This window comes from Chionomys nivalis, chromosome 10, assembly GCF_950005125.1.
Source record: "Chionomys nivalis chromosome 10, mChiNiv1.1, whole genome shotgun sequence".
In the NCBI taxonomy this organism is placed as follows: Eukaryota; Metazoa; Chordata; class Mammalia; order Rodentia; family Cricetidae; genus Chionomys; species Chionomys nivalis.
The window spans coordinates 76,625,644-76,643,353 of NC_080095.1; the positions used below are offsets into that span (position 1 = coordinate 76,625,644).

A 17,710-nucleotide genomic window follows, 5' to 3' on the forward strand; every position below is an offset into this window, starting at 1 on the left:
TCCTGAGTTTTGGGCTTTGACCTCTGTTCTTTGGCCTTTTGCTATGAACTTGGTCTTCTGACATCACGTTCTCCTATCAGCTGCTGTTTATATCTCCTCACAGGATCACTGCTTAGTTCTTCCCATGCCACAACAGAGGGTAGAGCCACTTTGTCCACGTCCATCAGTGGCCTGACTGTCTGGATCATGCCCACCAGTGGTCTGACTGTCTGGACCACACCCACCAGTGGCCTGACTGTCTGGACCATGCCGATCAGTGGCCTGACTGTCTGGACCACGCCCATCAGTGGCCTGACTGTCTGGACCATGTCCACCCGTGGCCTGACTGTCTGGACCATGCCCACCAGTGGCCTGACTGTCTGGACCATGCCCCACAGTCATTTCTGCTCTAATTCTCAAGCTCAAGGATGACGATATGAGTGATGAATTTGGTCATCTTTGTGCCGTTAACAAAAGTGCTGCAGATTGAGAAGAGTGAAGGCGTAGTTTGGCTTGTGGCTTCAGTTCATGGTTGCTTGATCCTATTGCTTTGGGGTCTATCTGAGAGCATATCATGTTGGAAATGTCTTGTCAAGGAAATAACTTACTCATGGCATCTGAAAAGCAGAATGGAGGAAGAAGGGGGGCTGGGATCTCAGTATCTCCTTTAAGGTCACGCCACTCTCTCACCACTAGACTAGACAGGCGTCATCTCTTAAAGGCACTGCTTCTTCCTAATAGCATCCCGGGCTGTGATGTCTATCCAAACTATGCTGAAGACAAATCCACTGAGGGCAAGCGTACCAGGATCACTGCTTCCGGTCCACTTTCCTTCGTCTCTTTCTTTCCTTACATCATATTATAGTCTCATCTAAGAATTAGGAACTGTGATCTGGGCGGTGGTGGCGTACGCCTTTAATCCCAGCACTTGGGAGGCAGAGGCAGGTGGATCTCTATGAGTTTGAGGCCAGCCTGGTCTACAGAGTGAGTTCCAAGACAGCCAAGGCTACACAGAGAAACTCTGTCTTGAAAAACCAACCAACTGACCAACCAAACCAACAAGTGGAGTATGTATTAGGAACAGTGGTTCCAGTATTTCCTAAGGACACAACCGTGCTTCTTGGTACACAAACCATCTTTCCAGGCATCATTCTCTCATTCTCTTCTCAGAATAAAAATCTTTCTGTTGAGGCTGTGGCTCTGCTTGGCAGTAGAGTGCTTGCCTTTTACACTTGGTGCCCTAGGTTCAACTCTTCTGCCGACAAAAGAGAGTCTTTTTCTGTCACAATCCCAAATTCATGCAGGCTTTTATCTTTTTTATCTTTGCTTTAGATGAAAAAAAAGTTAGTTTAAAAATAAAAAACAAGACGGGCTAAACAATTGTTCTTTGTTCTGAATAAATTAGCCCTTACTCCAAAGTAGTGCGCAATAGCCGTTTCCTAAGAGGGGAGCCTGTGGTGAAAGGCAAAGATAAGAAGACCGATAAACTCAACCTGAGGTCCTTACACTCTGCCCTGCAGTACAAGCCAGGGCCCATGGCATTGCCTCTCTGCTCGGTGAGCGGTGGGTAAGGGTGAAAAGAGCTGACTTTTGACCTCTAGGTGTGAGGCACAGAGCGTGGCAGGGTAGAAGGCAAGCGCGCTGAAGGCACAGTCTCCCTGGAGTCGATGCACGACAATGGCGGCGACGTTAGGATTTCTACTTCAGTTCTCATTTGTGCCTCCATGTTTGGATATTTTAGAAAAAATATTTAGATGCTGAACTTGCCATTTAATCCCAAAGGATTCTGAATTTATAGGTCGGGGTGACTCTTGGGCGATCTTGAAGCTCCTTCTGCCTGGGTTGCTTATTCCGGGGTAGTGTGGATGCTGAGAATTACTTCCGGGTGGGAGCTCTCTCTGCTGGTGCCGGGCGGTTCAGGGCTGCGGGCACGAAGGCTGTGTGAGTCATCTGCGTAGCTGAGTCGCCGATGGACACGGCTACTGGAAACGGCTTTTGATAAAGTGGCTGGAAATGGCTTTTGATAAGTGGCTGGAAGGTCCCTTTGACTTGCCAAACACTTTCCTCGTCCAGAGAACACGGTGTCGCCTGCTCTCTCTGGTGCTGGTGTGGCAAGAAACCCAAAGTAGGAAACCTGGTGTCAGTGGGTGGCATTGGCATCAGCAGACAAGAACTGTTTAAGCTACTTCCCCTTTCTCTGCCCCTCTAGTGCAGCGGTTCTCAACCTTCCTAATGCTGCAGCCCTTTAATATAGTTCCTCATGTTGTGGTAACCCTAACCAAAAAATTATTTTATTGCTACTTCGTAACTGTAATTATGCTACTGTTATGAATCGTAATGCAAACATCTGTGTTTTCTGAGGGTCTGATCCCACCCCCCAGATAGGTCACAACCCACAGGTTGAGAACCACTGCTCTAGGTCACTACTTAGAATTACAGAGTCCGTCAGTCCTGCAGGTTTTGTCCTTCTAAATCGCATAGCTTCTCCTCTGTTCCTGATGCTCTGCCCAAGTGAGGATGCAGTTACTTCTGGTCCCCAAATATTCACTGGCCTTGTGTATCAATTATTCATCTTCCACCCTTCATTTAAAGAAGCGTGGGCTGGTGAGAGGGAGCAGCCCTTAAGGGACTGTGCTGCTGAGCCTGGCAACCTGCACTTGGTCCGCAGGACTCACGTGGTGGAAGGAGACAGCCAACTCCTGAAGGCTGCAGGTTATTCTCTGATTTCCTCACGTGTTCCACACGCATGCATATGCACCCAGACACCACCCCAGACACACATACACACAATGCAATTTTAAAATAAAAGTAAAAAGTAACAAAATGGATTTAAGAGAAATAAATACATATACCACTGAAGAATGGTAAATTAAGTTGGTTATAGTGTATAAATATGCATTTGTTTATCCCCAAAACCCAAGAGGTTAAATGATGATATGGAGGAATCCAAAATCATTGTTTTAAGCTTAGAGAACTTCTGGACAAAAGGAGTCTCTTGACGAATTTCTGTATTTAGTTAACTATGTCTAAGGAAAACTAAATACAGGAAAAACCGAGGTGAAGAAGTGAAGTCTGGGCCACCATTCTTCCTTTGTAAAATTTTAGAAAAGAATTCAAATGCAGTGTAGCTCTGCCAAGTCTGCAGTGTTGTGAGCCAACACCACACAGGCTGTTCTGTGCCCCTTCCAGTGCCCTCCAAGGGCATCATTGAGCACTGGCTAATTTTTGCTCTTGTTTCCTGTCCCCCGTGGTGTCTGGCTGCCCTTTGATGTCTTGCTTATTAACTTTGACCACATAGTTGAAAGGAAAATTTTGAAATGCTGGTTGTGTAGATAAGTAATAGGCCTCCCCTCATCAAATGCGCCTGTTTCTGTAATTATCCTATACCCGCTTCTATTTCTGGTTACTCATGGATCAGACTAATTGCGAATAATAGGTGGTCTTTTCTTTCTGTCCTTATTTCTTCTTTTCCCAGTTATGCAGAGGAATTTGTTTTACTTTTACAACTTGGATGGCAGAAGTTACTGATTGTTTTGTGAGCTTCTAAGGAGGGTATGCATGGGCAATATGTATATAACAACTAAAAACTTAAGCAAATATCATTCTAAACTGTGCACATCTGTCCATCTTTACAGAGATGTTTTTAATAGTCTGTGTCCAAAGAAATACCACAATTATATTTGCTAAATGCCTGACCGTCTTAGAAGGCAAAATAGTTGCCTCTAAAACCGTGTTTATTTCACAATTTTCAGTGCCTAGTACCCTCAAACTGATGGAAGTTTTTCAGTCAAATCCTATGCAAGTATTATAAGCAAAATTATTTGGACTATAGCAGACATTTTCTTGTAATGGCACATATTAAACTATCCTGTCAATCTAGACTTTGTTTTTTTTTTTTTTAAATTATAGTTCTACACAGAATTGCCTTTGGACTCAAATTTAGAAAACAGATCAGGCTGAGTTATAGGAGAGTTTATTCAAGTGTGGTGCCAACTGAATACAAAGTTTCCCTGTGTGGAAAAGCTAAGGAGTCTTCCGTCTACCCTGACCAGAACGAGTGTTGGGCAGCGTGGTTTATTAATATCCTTCCGCCCCGTTCCCACACAGCGAAGGCTCTATTCAAATGAAACACCCCAGGCACAGCATCCTACGGCGAAGTTTAAACGGAAGGGATCGCTACAGTTCTGTTTCCACTTTTATTTATCTTTTATTCTTTAACTTTCTTTTTATTTGTCCTTTGTGTTTTTCACATCATGCATCTCCATTCCATTCATTTCCCTGTCCCTTTGTATCCACTCTCTGCCATTGCAACCCTCACCCCCCCAATAAAATAAAATAAAATTTAAGAGAAGAAAAAAAAGGAAAAAAGTCCCATCATGGGAGCTGTAGTGTGACACAGTGAGTCACACATAAACCCTTTTGTACACATATCTTTCCTTGTAAGCCCCCGGCTTCTGCTACATTGCCCTGGCTAGTTCACCCCCAGGCTGAGCTCCCCAGCACTGCCCTGGCTAGCTCACCCACAGCAGCAATGAGCAAGGGGTGGGGGAGCAATTCTCTTGCTTTCAAGCCCCCAGGGCAGGCCCTCCTGCACCTGGACTGCCAGGGCCAGCTCTACTGTGTTGCCCAAGCAAGGTGCAGAGGCCACTCTCCAGAGTGCTGCTGCTGGTGAGGGGTAGGGACAGCTCTCTTGCCTGCATTTATGACCTCAGGGCCGGCTCTCCTACCTGCCACAGGCAGCAACGGGTGGAGTGGGGGTATCTTTTCCCCACCCACACCACCATATGGCAGATGAGAGACAGGGCCAGATCTCCCATGTTCATTCTCTCAGAGCTGGCTCACCCATACCCTGTCAGCACTCAGGAAAGCAGGCTCTGCACCTCATCTGGCCAGCACGCTAGATATGACCCTGTTTACACCTTTAAAGCAAGCTTAACCTGTTACTGCCAGCAGACAGTCAGCACATCAAACGTGGCTCTTGGAACTATTCTGACGTTTACCTTTTACCATTGCAAACTAAGTCTAGTAAGAAAGTATATCACTTGCATATATGTAATTTATGACAAAAATAATAAATAGTAAGCATAACACAAACAATTCACTTTAGTGCCAAGCTGTTAGGTTTTTTACAATTTTAGTTCTGTAGTCATTTTGAAGCTCAAGGGAACTCTTACTGATTTAATATGAGTAATGCTTACTTCCCCCCAATTTGAAGAGAGAAACTGGTCTCTCTACACAATAGTGAGGAATATTTTATACAACTGATAATTGATTTTTTTCATAAACTTATATGCACATAAAAAGCTCCATCCAAAAATACAGATAAGGTTTTGGAATCCATAGACTATCATACAATTTTATTGTAAGTAATAATGCTCATGGAATTATAATTATTTATTTTTTTACTAAGTTTCCATAAGGCTTTAAAGATGGTACAATTAGGATTTTACATAAATTTCTGAAATAGAAGGGAGGTCATTTATACAAAGGAGATAATGAGAATATAAACTTAAGTTAGATGATGATGTAACTGTGGGGAAATCTGTTATGAAAGCCACTAATTAATCTGAGAGACCTAGAGAGTTAATTCTGGCTTTTCTCTGTTTTATGTGTTATGAATTAGTGTTCACTCAAGCTTGCTCCCTCACATCTACTATGAAAGAAATTACTTGCTAACTGTCGTCAACTGGGCTCAGGACGGGACTCTGAGACCCTGGGTTGTACTTGGCAGAATGGTGGGCTGGGCGCCATGTATGTATTGTGCGCCCAAGGTGACCCGTGATGGTTTTGATGCTAGTGAGTTCTGGAATCTCCCAGAGACCTTGCAGTAAGTGGTTTTTCAGTGATCCTCTCAGGGTAGAGCTTTCTGTGAAAAAATTAAACATGCTTTTAACACCAGGGGTTTCTGTGTTTTCATACCACAGAATGGTTCAAACTTGAACTGTGATAGTGAAAGAAACTCCTGTCTCTATATATCTCCATATTTTTTAAATGCCCTTTTCTGCTCCATTGATCTTATTTCCCAGTGACTATTAGTCACTGGAAACCACGTGTTTTCATATATTATAATTGCTGACCTTGGCGTGGAATTCAAGTGGCTTTACATGCGTGCCTCAAATTCCAATGTGCAGGTTTGGAAAACGGACTAGGGAGGCATTAATGGGAACCAAACCACTCTATTCGAAACGTGAAAGAGATGATACCGAGTAATGAAATCACATTCTAGAATAAATGGACTAGAAGACACAGTTCTTGGTATTTCTTATCAAAGCTTGAGTTGCTCATAGGTATGCTTTGCTCTTCAAGAGGACTAAAGATGAAGTCAGTTGTAACATGATAAAGAGAAGGGACAGGACAACACAAGCCCATGTTGTCCAGCTTGTCCCGGTACCCCCAAGAAAGCTTGTTGTTTTAGCTCACTGCTTGTGAGTGACAGAATGACTCTGGAATGTGTGAGTGTGCTTTCAGCTTTCTGTTGTTAGTATGTTACATATATAAACATATATATGTTATTAATATGTATATTCAGAATCTGAAAACACACTTGGCTGCCTAGACCATCCTCGCTCACACTTAACCCTCCTCACATTTGGCTACCGTGCTGCTCCACAGTTCACCAGGTGAAACTTGTGGAAACTGGAAAACCATGGTGATGCAAATATGTTAGGGCAGGTGTCTTGAAACTCGATTAATAGAAACTCAAAGACAGAAACTGGGGTCCATCTGGAAGGTCAGAAGAGCAAAGCAGCCAGCCACTGAGTCTTAACTCAGTCCGAAATGACAATCCTGCCTCCTGGAATCTCAGAATGAGAGACTGAGACTGAGAGCTGTCTCTTCCCATTTTATAATGCTCTCTAGCTCTGGGATTAAGGGCGTGTGCACCACTACTGCCTGGTTCCTGTGGCAAGTTTATGTGGCTACTGGGATTAAAGGTGCGTGCTACCATCGCCTGGTCTGTAATGCTGACCAGTGGGGCTGTTTCACTCTCTGCTCCTCAGGCAAGCTTTATTGACACACAAATGAAACACCAGTACAGTGTCTCTCTACACATCCGTACTGGTTCTGTCATATTTATCCTTCCTTCTCCAGAATGGCCCTCACACAGAGCTCTTCATAAAAGAACCAGATAGTTTGGGTTTCTCCATAGCTAGCCACGCCTCCATAGCACTTAAAGCAACGTCTTCTTAAATACCTTTCTCTGTAGCCAACATGTGTTTTTGGTTCTGCTTACATGTATTATTCTGCGGGATTATTTTATTCTTCCTAGTTTACCTGAGAGATTTCCACACCCGATTAAAACACACCTTTTGTTCCGCGATGATGAATCCTGAGTGTCCTTATGCAGTTCCGTGGCAATCCCTCTGTGGATGTGTTTCTTTGCTATCGCAGCTCAGGTCCTAACCTTTCTGTAGTTACAGAGCCGTAGAAACTCCTGGTCTTAGAAGCATATTTAGTGATTTCCTCTGCTGCTAGAGTACCCTCACAGGAAGCTCCTGTGGGTTTCTATCACCCACAGTGTGATAGTTCAGAGCTCTCTCCCAGGCTGGGTGACCGGAACCAGCTAGCTTCTTTCATTTGCTAAGTCACTTTCTCATAAAATGAGCAAGGGCTATGGGAGGGCTTGGAGGGAGGAAAAGAAAAGGGGAAAGTGATGAGATTATATTCTCAAAGGAATTTTCAGATGTCTTTATTTTACAGATGTGGTTGTGTATATTATGAGCACTGTTCCCAAGCTTAAATCTGTAAGATTTCAGCCTGAGTAACACATAGTATAATTTCTGTGATATAATAAACACGTTTTCCTATTTCTCTGTATCTCTGTGTTAATAATTTTAGTAATTTAGCACCCATCTCTTTCTGTGCATCTTAATTTAAACAGCTTATCCTGTTATGGAATACTTACAATCTTTGTACCGCCTCACTAACATCACATAATGGTTGCAATTCTTGTACATGTAAGTTTATCCTGTTTTGTGAACAATTATTAAAATGAATTATTACTGAGTCAAAGGTCATTAACTTTTTTCATGGTTCTTGATAAAAATTGTTGAGTGACCGGGCGGTGGTGGTGCTGGCCTTTAATCCCAGTACTCAGGAGGCAGAGGCAGGTGGATCTCTGTGAGTTCAAGGCCAACCAGGTCTACAGAGTGATTTCCAAGGCAGGTTCCAAAGCTACAGAGAAACCATGTCCTGAAAAACCAAAAGAAAAAAAAAGAATTATTGTGTGATGTTAGATTTCTTAGTTTCTTAGATTTAGTCATTCAATAATATATATCTATTTAAAGTTCCATATTGTATGGGATTTTATATCTATATACATATATGTGTAGACACAACATATATACATACACATGTATGTACATAATTTGTATTGGCTAATTTAAATGAATGAACAAGTAAATAAATTCTTTTACAAAAATGTTATGTAAAATTTATGAGCATCAGAGTTTAATACTTTAACAGATTTTGGCTACCTTAAAAATTTTAATCTAAGTAGATTATGTAAGTTTACTTATATAAATTATAGTTAGTAGATAAGCAAGAAGAGTGATAGTTATCTGTAGTTTTCATTTAAATGCCATCATATCAATAAGTGTATACCTCAGTAGTAGCTGATTCTAATTTTCTTCTTTAAAAGTATAACATTTATATGTATTCTTTGTGAGGTTCAGACATGTATACAATGCATTTTGATCATTCTTATCCTGCTCCCCAACTCCTCCAGGATCACTCCTCATGGTCCCCTCCCAACTTCATGACCTATCTATCTATCTCTGTCTGTCTGTCTGTCTGTCTGTCTGTCTATCTATCTATCTATCCATCCATCTATCTCTATTTATATCTATCCATCTATACATCTATCCATCATCTATCCATCTATCCATCATCTATCCATCTATCTATCTATCTATCTATCTATCTATCTATCTATCTATCTATCATCTATCTCTCTCTCTATCTCATCTATCTATCTATCTATCTATCTATCTATCTATCTATCTATCTATCTATCTATCTATCCCACAGGATCTAATTAGGGCTGCCTTATGCCCATGAGTGTGGGGCTATTCACTGGACACACCCCTATAGAGAACTGGCTTTCTTTCCTAGCAGCTACCTACTGTCAGGCTCCTAACTAGGGATGGATGGGACTGTGTGTCTATTCTGAATCCATGCTGGAATTTTGAGTGTTTATCTCGTGCAGAACTTATATAAATAACATACCAGTTCTCCTTGAACTCTGGCTTTTTAAATCTTTCCACTCCTTCCTCTGTGTTCTCTGAGCTGTTGTCAAAGAGCATGTGACACTGGTGTTTGATTTATGGCTGAGCCCTCTGCAGACACTAATTCTCCGTACTTTGACAGTTGTGAGTTTCTACTTACTAGCATCCTTTGTTTATCTATGACACACAATAATATTATTATGCTTCTGTACTTTATCAAACCATTTTTATTAATCACAGTGAGTTTCATACTAAGGCTGAAAGTCCTTTACATACACTTCAGGTCAAATGATCCACCTTTATCTTTCAGGAAATTTACCAGTGGTGTGGTTCCTCCTGCAACAAATACGAGCGTCTCAAAGCCAGCCAGGTTGCTATTGGCATCCGGGACAATGAGAGGAAGGGGAGATCTCAGCTCATTGTGGTCGAAGAAGGAAGTGAGCCGCCAGAGCTGATGAAGGTATTGTGATTTGTTGGTGAAAAGTCTGAGTCGTGTGTGTGTGTGTGTGTGTGTGTGTGGGTGTATGGTGTGTGTGTAGGTGTGATGTGTAATGTGTATGTGAGTGTGTGTGTGAGAGAGAGACAGAGAGAGGTGAGGGGAAGCGAATGGGATCAAGCATATTTTCAAATGGGAGTCTAGGCTAAAATTAGCTTTTTAAAAGCACCAAGGTTATACAAGTTGTCTTAGTTAGGGTTTACTATTGCTGTGACAAGACACCATGACCACGGCAACTCTTATAAGGAAAACATTTAGTTGAGGTGGCAGCTTACAGTTCAGAGGTTCAGTCCATCATGGTAGGGAACATGGTGACATGCAGACAGGTATGGCGCTGGAGAAATAGCTGAGTGTCCTACTTCTGGCAGGCCGTCGATGAACACACTGGGCGGTATCCTGAAAACTCAAAGCCCACCCCACAGTGACACACTTCCTCCAACAAGACTGTACCCACACCAACAAAGTCACACCTCCTAATCGTGAGATTATGGAATTATGGGATTATGGCATTATGGGGGCCAATTACATTCTAACTACCACGTAAATCCTGGTACGGTGGAAACTCCGTCACACCTGCTTTCTCTAGGATCTCTCACCCACTTAGATTCTTTCTCCCTTTCTTCAGTACTGGTGCTCACATCTCGGGCCTTGAGTCTGATAGGCCAGTCATCTACCACTGAACTCATTAGTGCGTATTTTGAAGGATATAAAAGTTTGATCATCTAGATTTGCTTTATAAATGAACTAATTTTCCTTAATTTAAAATGTTAACAGCTGCTTCATTAAAGTATGAAAAATCTGGGGCTGGGAAAATAGCCCAGCAGTTAAGAGCACTGGCTGCTCTTCCAGAGGACTTGGATTTGATTCCCAGCACCCACGTGGTTAGGAATTGCAGCTCACAACCATTTGTAATTCCAGTTCCAGGGGATCCAGTGCCCTCTTCTAGTCTCTCCAGACACCAGGCATACATATGGTACATGGGATATACAGGCAGGCAAAACAACAACACACAAGAAAATAAAATAAAAATAAGTTTTTTTTTTAAAAAATGGAAAATCTTGTACCAAAGTGTAAAATGCACCAATATTTTATATATTTCAAACAAACTAAACATCTTATCTTATAAGTAAGATATTTATGATTTCCTATAGTTTTTAAGTGAATATGGAAGAAGGAACCTCAGCTAAGAAAATGCCCTCAACGGCTTAACCTATGGATAAGCCCGTGGTGCATTTTCTTAATTGATGATGGATGTGGGATGTGGGTGGGCCCATCTCATGGGGCAGGGGTGGTAGCACACCTGGGCAGGTGGTCCTGGATGCTGTGGGAAAGCCTATATGTAAGCAGTGATCCCTGTAGCCTTGGCTTCAGTTCCTGCCTCCAGGTTCCTGCCTTGAGTTTCTGCCCTGACTCCCCTTCATGACAGACTGTGATCAGAATATGTGGGCTGAGATTAACCCTTTCCTCTCCAAGTTGCTTTTAGTGATGGTGTTTTTACCAAAGCAATAGAAACCCTAAGACACTTTACCCTCACAGTAGACTTTGACAGTTACCCATGGTGCAGTGGCATGCCTATGCACGCTCACACTTGGGGTCCTCGCTTACTCTGTTTCTTTCAACAAACTGAAAAAGAAAACTCAAACATTCCATACATTGTATTATACTACTAAGATATGAAAATGCTAATGGAAGGAAGTAAATCCTAAGGATACAAATTTAACTTGGAAATTCTAGAGAGTAGTAAAAAGTCCATTCCTAAGATGCTGTCTGCATTTCAGAGGCTTCTTGTTGGTTTTTAATCCCTAAAAATTCACTCAATGTGTCTCTACTCCACATGTTCAGGATCTGTGCTGCTTCATCTCTCTCAGCTCCTCCTGGTGCAGAGAACTGAGCGAGCTTTCAGGGGAAGCCTCCCCTAGGCGGGAGGACGCAGTCAGTGGGCTTTTTGTTGGAGGCTTCGCAGTCCAGTTACAGCAGTGATTGTCTGGTGGACTAACTATACACCCAGGGGAAACTAGTTCACCTTCTAGAGTTGGTAACTGTGATGATAGAATTCACAAAGACCTCATCTTGGTTGGGAAAATTACAACTTTAATTTTCGTGCGCTTATGAATGTGGCACTTCCGTGAATTGTGAGATTAACAAGCCAGAGCAGCGAGACTGTTCCGTGACTATTTAGCCCACAATTCAGTTACTGTGGATAACCTCAAAATACCAGTTAGCCTCATCGCAACTTGGAAGGGTTTGTAGGGGTTTTGGAGGGTGGTTGGGACAGGGTTTCTCTGTGAACCCCTGGCCATGCTGGAACTCATTCTGTAGACCAGGTTGGCCTTGAACTCAAGGATTCACTTGCCTCTGCCTCCTGAGTGCCACAACCACCCAGCATCTGTTATTTTTGGTATCTACTGTTCAATAATATTGTTCAATGAGGTGATGAAGAAGTCGATTTATTTATTTATTTATTTATTTATTTATTTGAGACAGAGTCTCTCTATGTAGCCCTGGCTGCCCTGGCAACTCACTCTATAGACAGGGCTGGCCTTGAAATCAGAGATTCACCTGCCTCTGCCTCCCACGAGCTAGATTAACGGCGTGTTCCACTACACTTGGAAAACTAGCTTCTTACAAATATATTTAGGACCTAGGAATGGCACAGTAAACTGAACCCCTGCACTCAGAAGGTGGAGGGAAGAGATCAAGAATTCTTGTTCACATGGCAAGTTCAAATCCATTCTGGGCTACCTGACAACCAGTCTCAAAACAACTCGACAAATAGGTAGATGATACATTTGTTGATAGTTGTATTCCAATATAATTGTTTTTCATTGTAATCCTTTGTATTTTATTTTATGCACTGAGAAATATTTTTCTCAGAGGGAGCCGAAGTTCTCTATAGCACACAAGCACAGAATGGCCCAGGGCCTTCTTGTGTAATATAATGAAATGTTATTCTAGGACTCTGTTAGAGGGGTCTGCAAGACTAATCATCTTTCAGAATTCTCTTCATATTCTACCCCTTATTTATTTGTGGAGAGGATGTCTTACGTTACTTAACCTTGCAAAGTTCAATGTCTACATAAGAAAGTTAGCAAAGCTTCAAAGTCAAGGATTTTCCAACCACTTAAATGACTCAGCGGCCATGACCATGTACTTAATGTTGAATGCTTGGGGCAGGTGTGCGACAAGGCCATGGCCACTACAATTTAAATGCTCCTTGTCTCAGATGAAAGCACTTTGTAGAGTAAGATCATGGAGAAGACAGGACATGGTAAGGACGTGCTCACAAGACTGTCAGGACCACAGGGTGTGGGTTGCTCTGCTTTCTGCTGTGTGTTTGGCAGTTCCTGTGTCTAACGGCAAAAGCAATCCCATGCGACGAAGCCACTAAGTCTTACTAGTCACAGTCTGTTCTGTGTTTTTTTCCTTGTATATAAATATATTTACCATGAAAGACTGCACATAAATCATGTAAAGGTTTTTCTTGGTCTTTCTTTTTCATATTTAAAATAACCAGTACACAGGAGGGGAAATGAACTATCTCACTAGCCCAAAGGCCCCGAAGTTTATTCCTTGTTTGTATTCTTCTTTAAAGGTTAGGAGAGAGGCTAAAAAAAGATGTCCCCAGGAGAAAGATAATTTTTCTATCTAATTATGGACTTTTTGTTGTTGTTGTTTTGTTTTAAGATGGCCTCTGGTAAGATGCCAGACTGAGATGGGGTGAGCTTTTTCCTAAGCCAGATTCTTTTTAAATGTAATGCAATGAACTTAACTTTATAATCATTATAAATGCTGGTGGCAAATACTACCCATAAAACCAGCTCCGGAGAGACAGGTAGTCACTGTGGGACTGAACTGGTTCCTTTTTTGTTTTTATAAAAACAGTGCTAAGGGTCCTGCAATGTTGTATGTCCAAACATTGTTTCAGATTCTTGATAAAGAAAATTGGAAGAAATCAGGATATCACATTGAGTCTCACGGTGTTTACTGAGCATTTGGTTTGGGTCTTAGTTTTTCTTCTGCTGCTGTGCCAAGACACTATGACCAAGGCAGTTTCAGAAAGGGAAGCATTTAACTGGAGGCTGGCTGACAGTTTCAGAGGGTGGGTCCACAATCATCATGGTGGCAGGCAGGCAGGGCGCTGGGGAAGTTGCTGAGAGACTGCTTCTGATTCTCAAGTTGGAGGGGAAGAAAGAGGGATTCTAGGCCTGACTTGAGCTCTTGAAATCTCAAAGTCTGCCCCTAGCAACACACTTCCTTCAGCAAGGCCTCATCTCCTAATCCTTCCTCAGCAGTCTACTTGCTGGGAACCAAACATCCAAATGTATGGGCCTATAAGGGCTGTTCTCGTTCAAACATCACAGGTTTGTTACCACTAAAGATCATAATCTCAGTTCATTTTACTGTCTAGCAAAGGAGCTAAGTGCCAGAAAAGACAAAGAGTAGTGATGGGAGCTGAGGGCCCCACACTTGACACAGCGGGAGTCAATTTGTTGGGATCTTTCTTATGAAATTCATAGTTCAAGCTCTTTGATAATCACAGATAGTTTAGATTAACCTCTAAAACCTCGCCTAGTCTGCTAATTGGGGTGTTCTTGTTTTTATCAGTCATAAATGATAATGAAAAATAATTTCTCTAGTATTCTTTCAGGTTGATTCAATATTTAGAAAATACAGATCTGGGAATCTAGTGAGTAAAGACTAGAGTTGAGGAGTCTAGATGGCTTTTAAACCAACTTTCCTAATTTAGTCAAAGAGCAAAATTTTAGTGGTATTTCCCCAAAGTATACTGCCAAGTAAAATCTGCATCTTATTAACGCACACCACAGCACTTGAGGCCAGACATTGCTCCACATTTGTGTAGCGCTCACAGCTCTAGTGCATTGCTCATCCATGTCTAGATAACACAAAACACACATACAGAAATGGTGCCCTTTCTACTCTCTCAAGGTTGGGATGGCAGTGCTGGCAAATACACGAACAAGGTCATATTCTTAATGCCTTTTTCCCCCTTTGGTTGAGACAGGATTTCTCTGTAGCTTTGGAGCCTATCCTGTAACCAGGCTGGCTTCAAACTCACAGAGATCCACCTGCCTCTGCCTCCCAAGAGCTGGGATTAAAGGCATGGGCCACTACCACTCAGTTCAAAGCCATATTCTTATGGCTACATTTGTATAAGGTAGCTAGCATTTAGAGGAGAATAATTCATGTATTTGACTCATCTTTCTTGTTTTGGTAGCTGGTTACAGATAACTCCCAGTAAAGTCACTGTCATGTTCTGAGATAATCACATTCCCAGGTGAAGTGCTGAGCCCTGGAACACATGCAGCCACTGTCCCTTTGATAATAATACACAGTCACCGGTCTGTAGAATTTCCCTTCCTAGGTCAGCTTCCTGGATGTGTCCAGCAGTCACGAATGTGTGACCTGCCTCTCCCTCTGAGCCACACCACTGCTGTTCACTGGACTTGGCCACTTGGCCTGGCTGTCGCCCCAGTATTGCTCCTTCAAGATCTGATAGCAAACTGCCCACCACTCTGACTTAAGGGGAATGCTCCCAGAACCCTAAGGGATTGCACAGCTCTAGAGATCCAGTTTCTTTTCTCAATCATCTGACTTATGTCTTTTCCTTCCCACATCTTAAGAGTGAAAGGCTGTGCCCATTTCCAGTGTTTCTGAAAGTATCACACGGCTTCAGTTTATAGATATCGGAGCAATTTTGTACTTGATGCCCTAAGTTTTGGGACACTCACACATAGCACCCATCCATGCTGCGTATTTCAGCATGTAAGGCACTAAGAGAGGAATTGGGCTGGGAAAAGGAGATGAAGGATTTTGATAAAGCCGACACAGGTGCTGGGAAGCAAACTCTGGTCCTCTGTATGTACTTACCCATGCACCCATCTTTCCAGCCCCAGGATTTGGGCGTTACTCTTCTAATTGAAGCATGATTACACATTTAATCCAATCTGACCGCTTTTCAGTTGTCCTGTCTGAAGAGGAGGGGGCATTATTTCCTAGGGATTAGATAAACCGTTCTCCCTTTATCTCTATAGAGTCAGAATGAAGTATAATAATAAAACGGAGGTGCTGGTGTGGAAATCTTTTGCAATCATTTTGGAACAATGTATGCAGTATTTTTAAAGGCTTTAAAGCTTCATGAGAAAATACTATTAATAAGAAGAAAATTCACCCTGTTTCTTTTCATTAGAGAACAAGCATGGAAGTATTGAGAGCCTTAAATATAAGAAAGACGATTGTTCTCTGTCTATAATACACGTTAAAAAAATCACTCCTTAAACTGTTTTCTGTAACTATCTCATGTATTTTATTGTTAATAAAAACTCTGTACTTTGTAAGAACGGAAATTTGAGTTGCCTAAGAAATTTATTTGATCAATAGACACAATAAATCATTTGACATGAGAAACAATAAGAAAGTTTGGTAGAAAACTATGTTTGTCTTGATGTGCTTTCCAGGTAGCCCAGGGCTCAGTGTTGACTCTTCCCCTGCTCTCCTAGACCTTTCTGTTAGTTCTTGAGAAACTGAACAGTGCCTTAAATATTGTCAAACCCTCATTCCTACACGGAAGATGGTTGCAAGAATTTATTATCTGATTGAACTAATATTATTATGAGAGCCAGGTGAGAGGACTTTCATTCACAGTTTAGTTTATTATCAAGATCGTTGAAAGGGATCAAATATTTGCTATGGGACCAGAAAACAGGCTCCTTCCCTTTTCTCTTCCCTGTTGCATTGCGAGAAAATCTTTTCTTCCATTTTCTTTTGCAGCAATGACGCTGTACATAGCTTCTTTCTTGATAGCCGAGAAAGTGTGCGGGCTAACATTGCACTATAGCTGCTGTAGCCACTTCCTCCTGCTTTATTGTCAAGCACTGGCCAACATGACATTCATTTAACTTTTATTTTTCCAGTATCGAGGACTGAACCCAGGGTGCTAAGCTTTGGCCATGGATCTACCCCTGATATGCACCGTTTTCCCTTTCTTCGCAAAAAGGCCCCATAAGTTGTCCCAGCTGACCTTGACATCACTTTGTAGCTCACGCAGGCTTTGAATTTTCAACCCTCCTGCCTCACTCTCTAGACTATCTTGAATTACAGGCCTGCCACACCAGACGACTCAGTCACTTAATTCGATGAATCTATTATCTGAATTTCTGTTATTTATTTCACTCCAATAGGCATTTTGTCCCTTATGAAATTCTTCTGATGGGAGGAATTGAAATATTCTGAACCAAGATAAGAACTGTGTAGATACAGCGAGGTCAGCCATATGCATATGCTGCGATAGTGACAGAGTCTTAGATAATTGTCATTGTCTCCTCAAAGTTCAACAGGGTGACTTGTGACCTTACTGATAAGACAGCGCTTTCATAGCGTGGGCTTGACATGATACCACGTGGCAATCATTTCTGAATGACTGACTTCCTCTTTCCTGTGGAAGTGAGAGCCTGGCCAGAGAGTCTGCAAATGGGGTGATGTCATTCCAAGACAGCGACTAGCAGGGGGAGCAGTGAAACTTTGCCCCCAAAGTCTACTTCTGAGTCAACAAGTTCATGTAAATATTAAACTAGATAAACTGCTATAAAATCTCAACTAGAACAACAGCTTTCAGCTCTGTCGTTTACCTGCACCTCAGGTTATAATATTGATTACATGTTATCAGTATTAGTAAGGAGCTAATAGTACGACGGCAGGTTTCAGTCCTTTTGAGCCAAAAATTAATCAGCCCCAGATATTAATGTCCAAATTTCTTCTTTAACGGTTTATGCTCCTTTAGATTTGTTCCATAATGGCATAGTTTTTAAGTCTAAAACAACAGACAGTAACTCCAAGTTTATGTCAGCTTCCTGCTATCTCTCGTGATTACAATTTTTCGAGCCTGTGTTTTAAGAGGGTTTCATGATTCATCAGCTCATATTCCTTTAGCATTTATTTTGTAATTAGTGTTTGTTTAATGTCATGAAGAAATCTGCTTCTGTAGAATGAAGAT

General features: G+C 41.9%; 1 protein-coding gene across 1 annotated transcript in view; it reads left to right on the forward strand.

The window, feature by feature from the left end:
* Scin (scinderin) overlaps positions 1–17,710 on the forward strand; it is a 65,361-nt gene that overhangs the window by 17,622 nt on the left and 30,029 nt on the right. Inside the window, exon 4 of the mRNA XM_057782476.1 lies at positions 9,514–9,663. Coding sequence (XP_057638459.1) covers positions 9,514–9,663 — 150 coding nt within the window. The remainder of the gene's footprint in view (positions 1–9,513; positions 9,664–17,710) is intronic.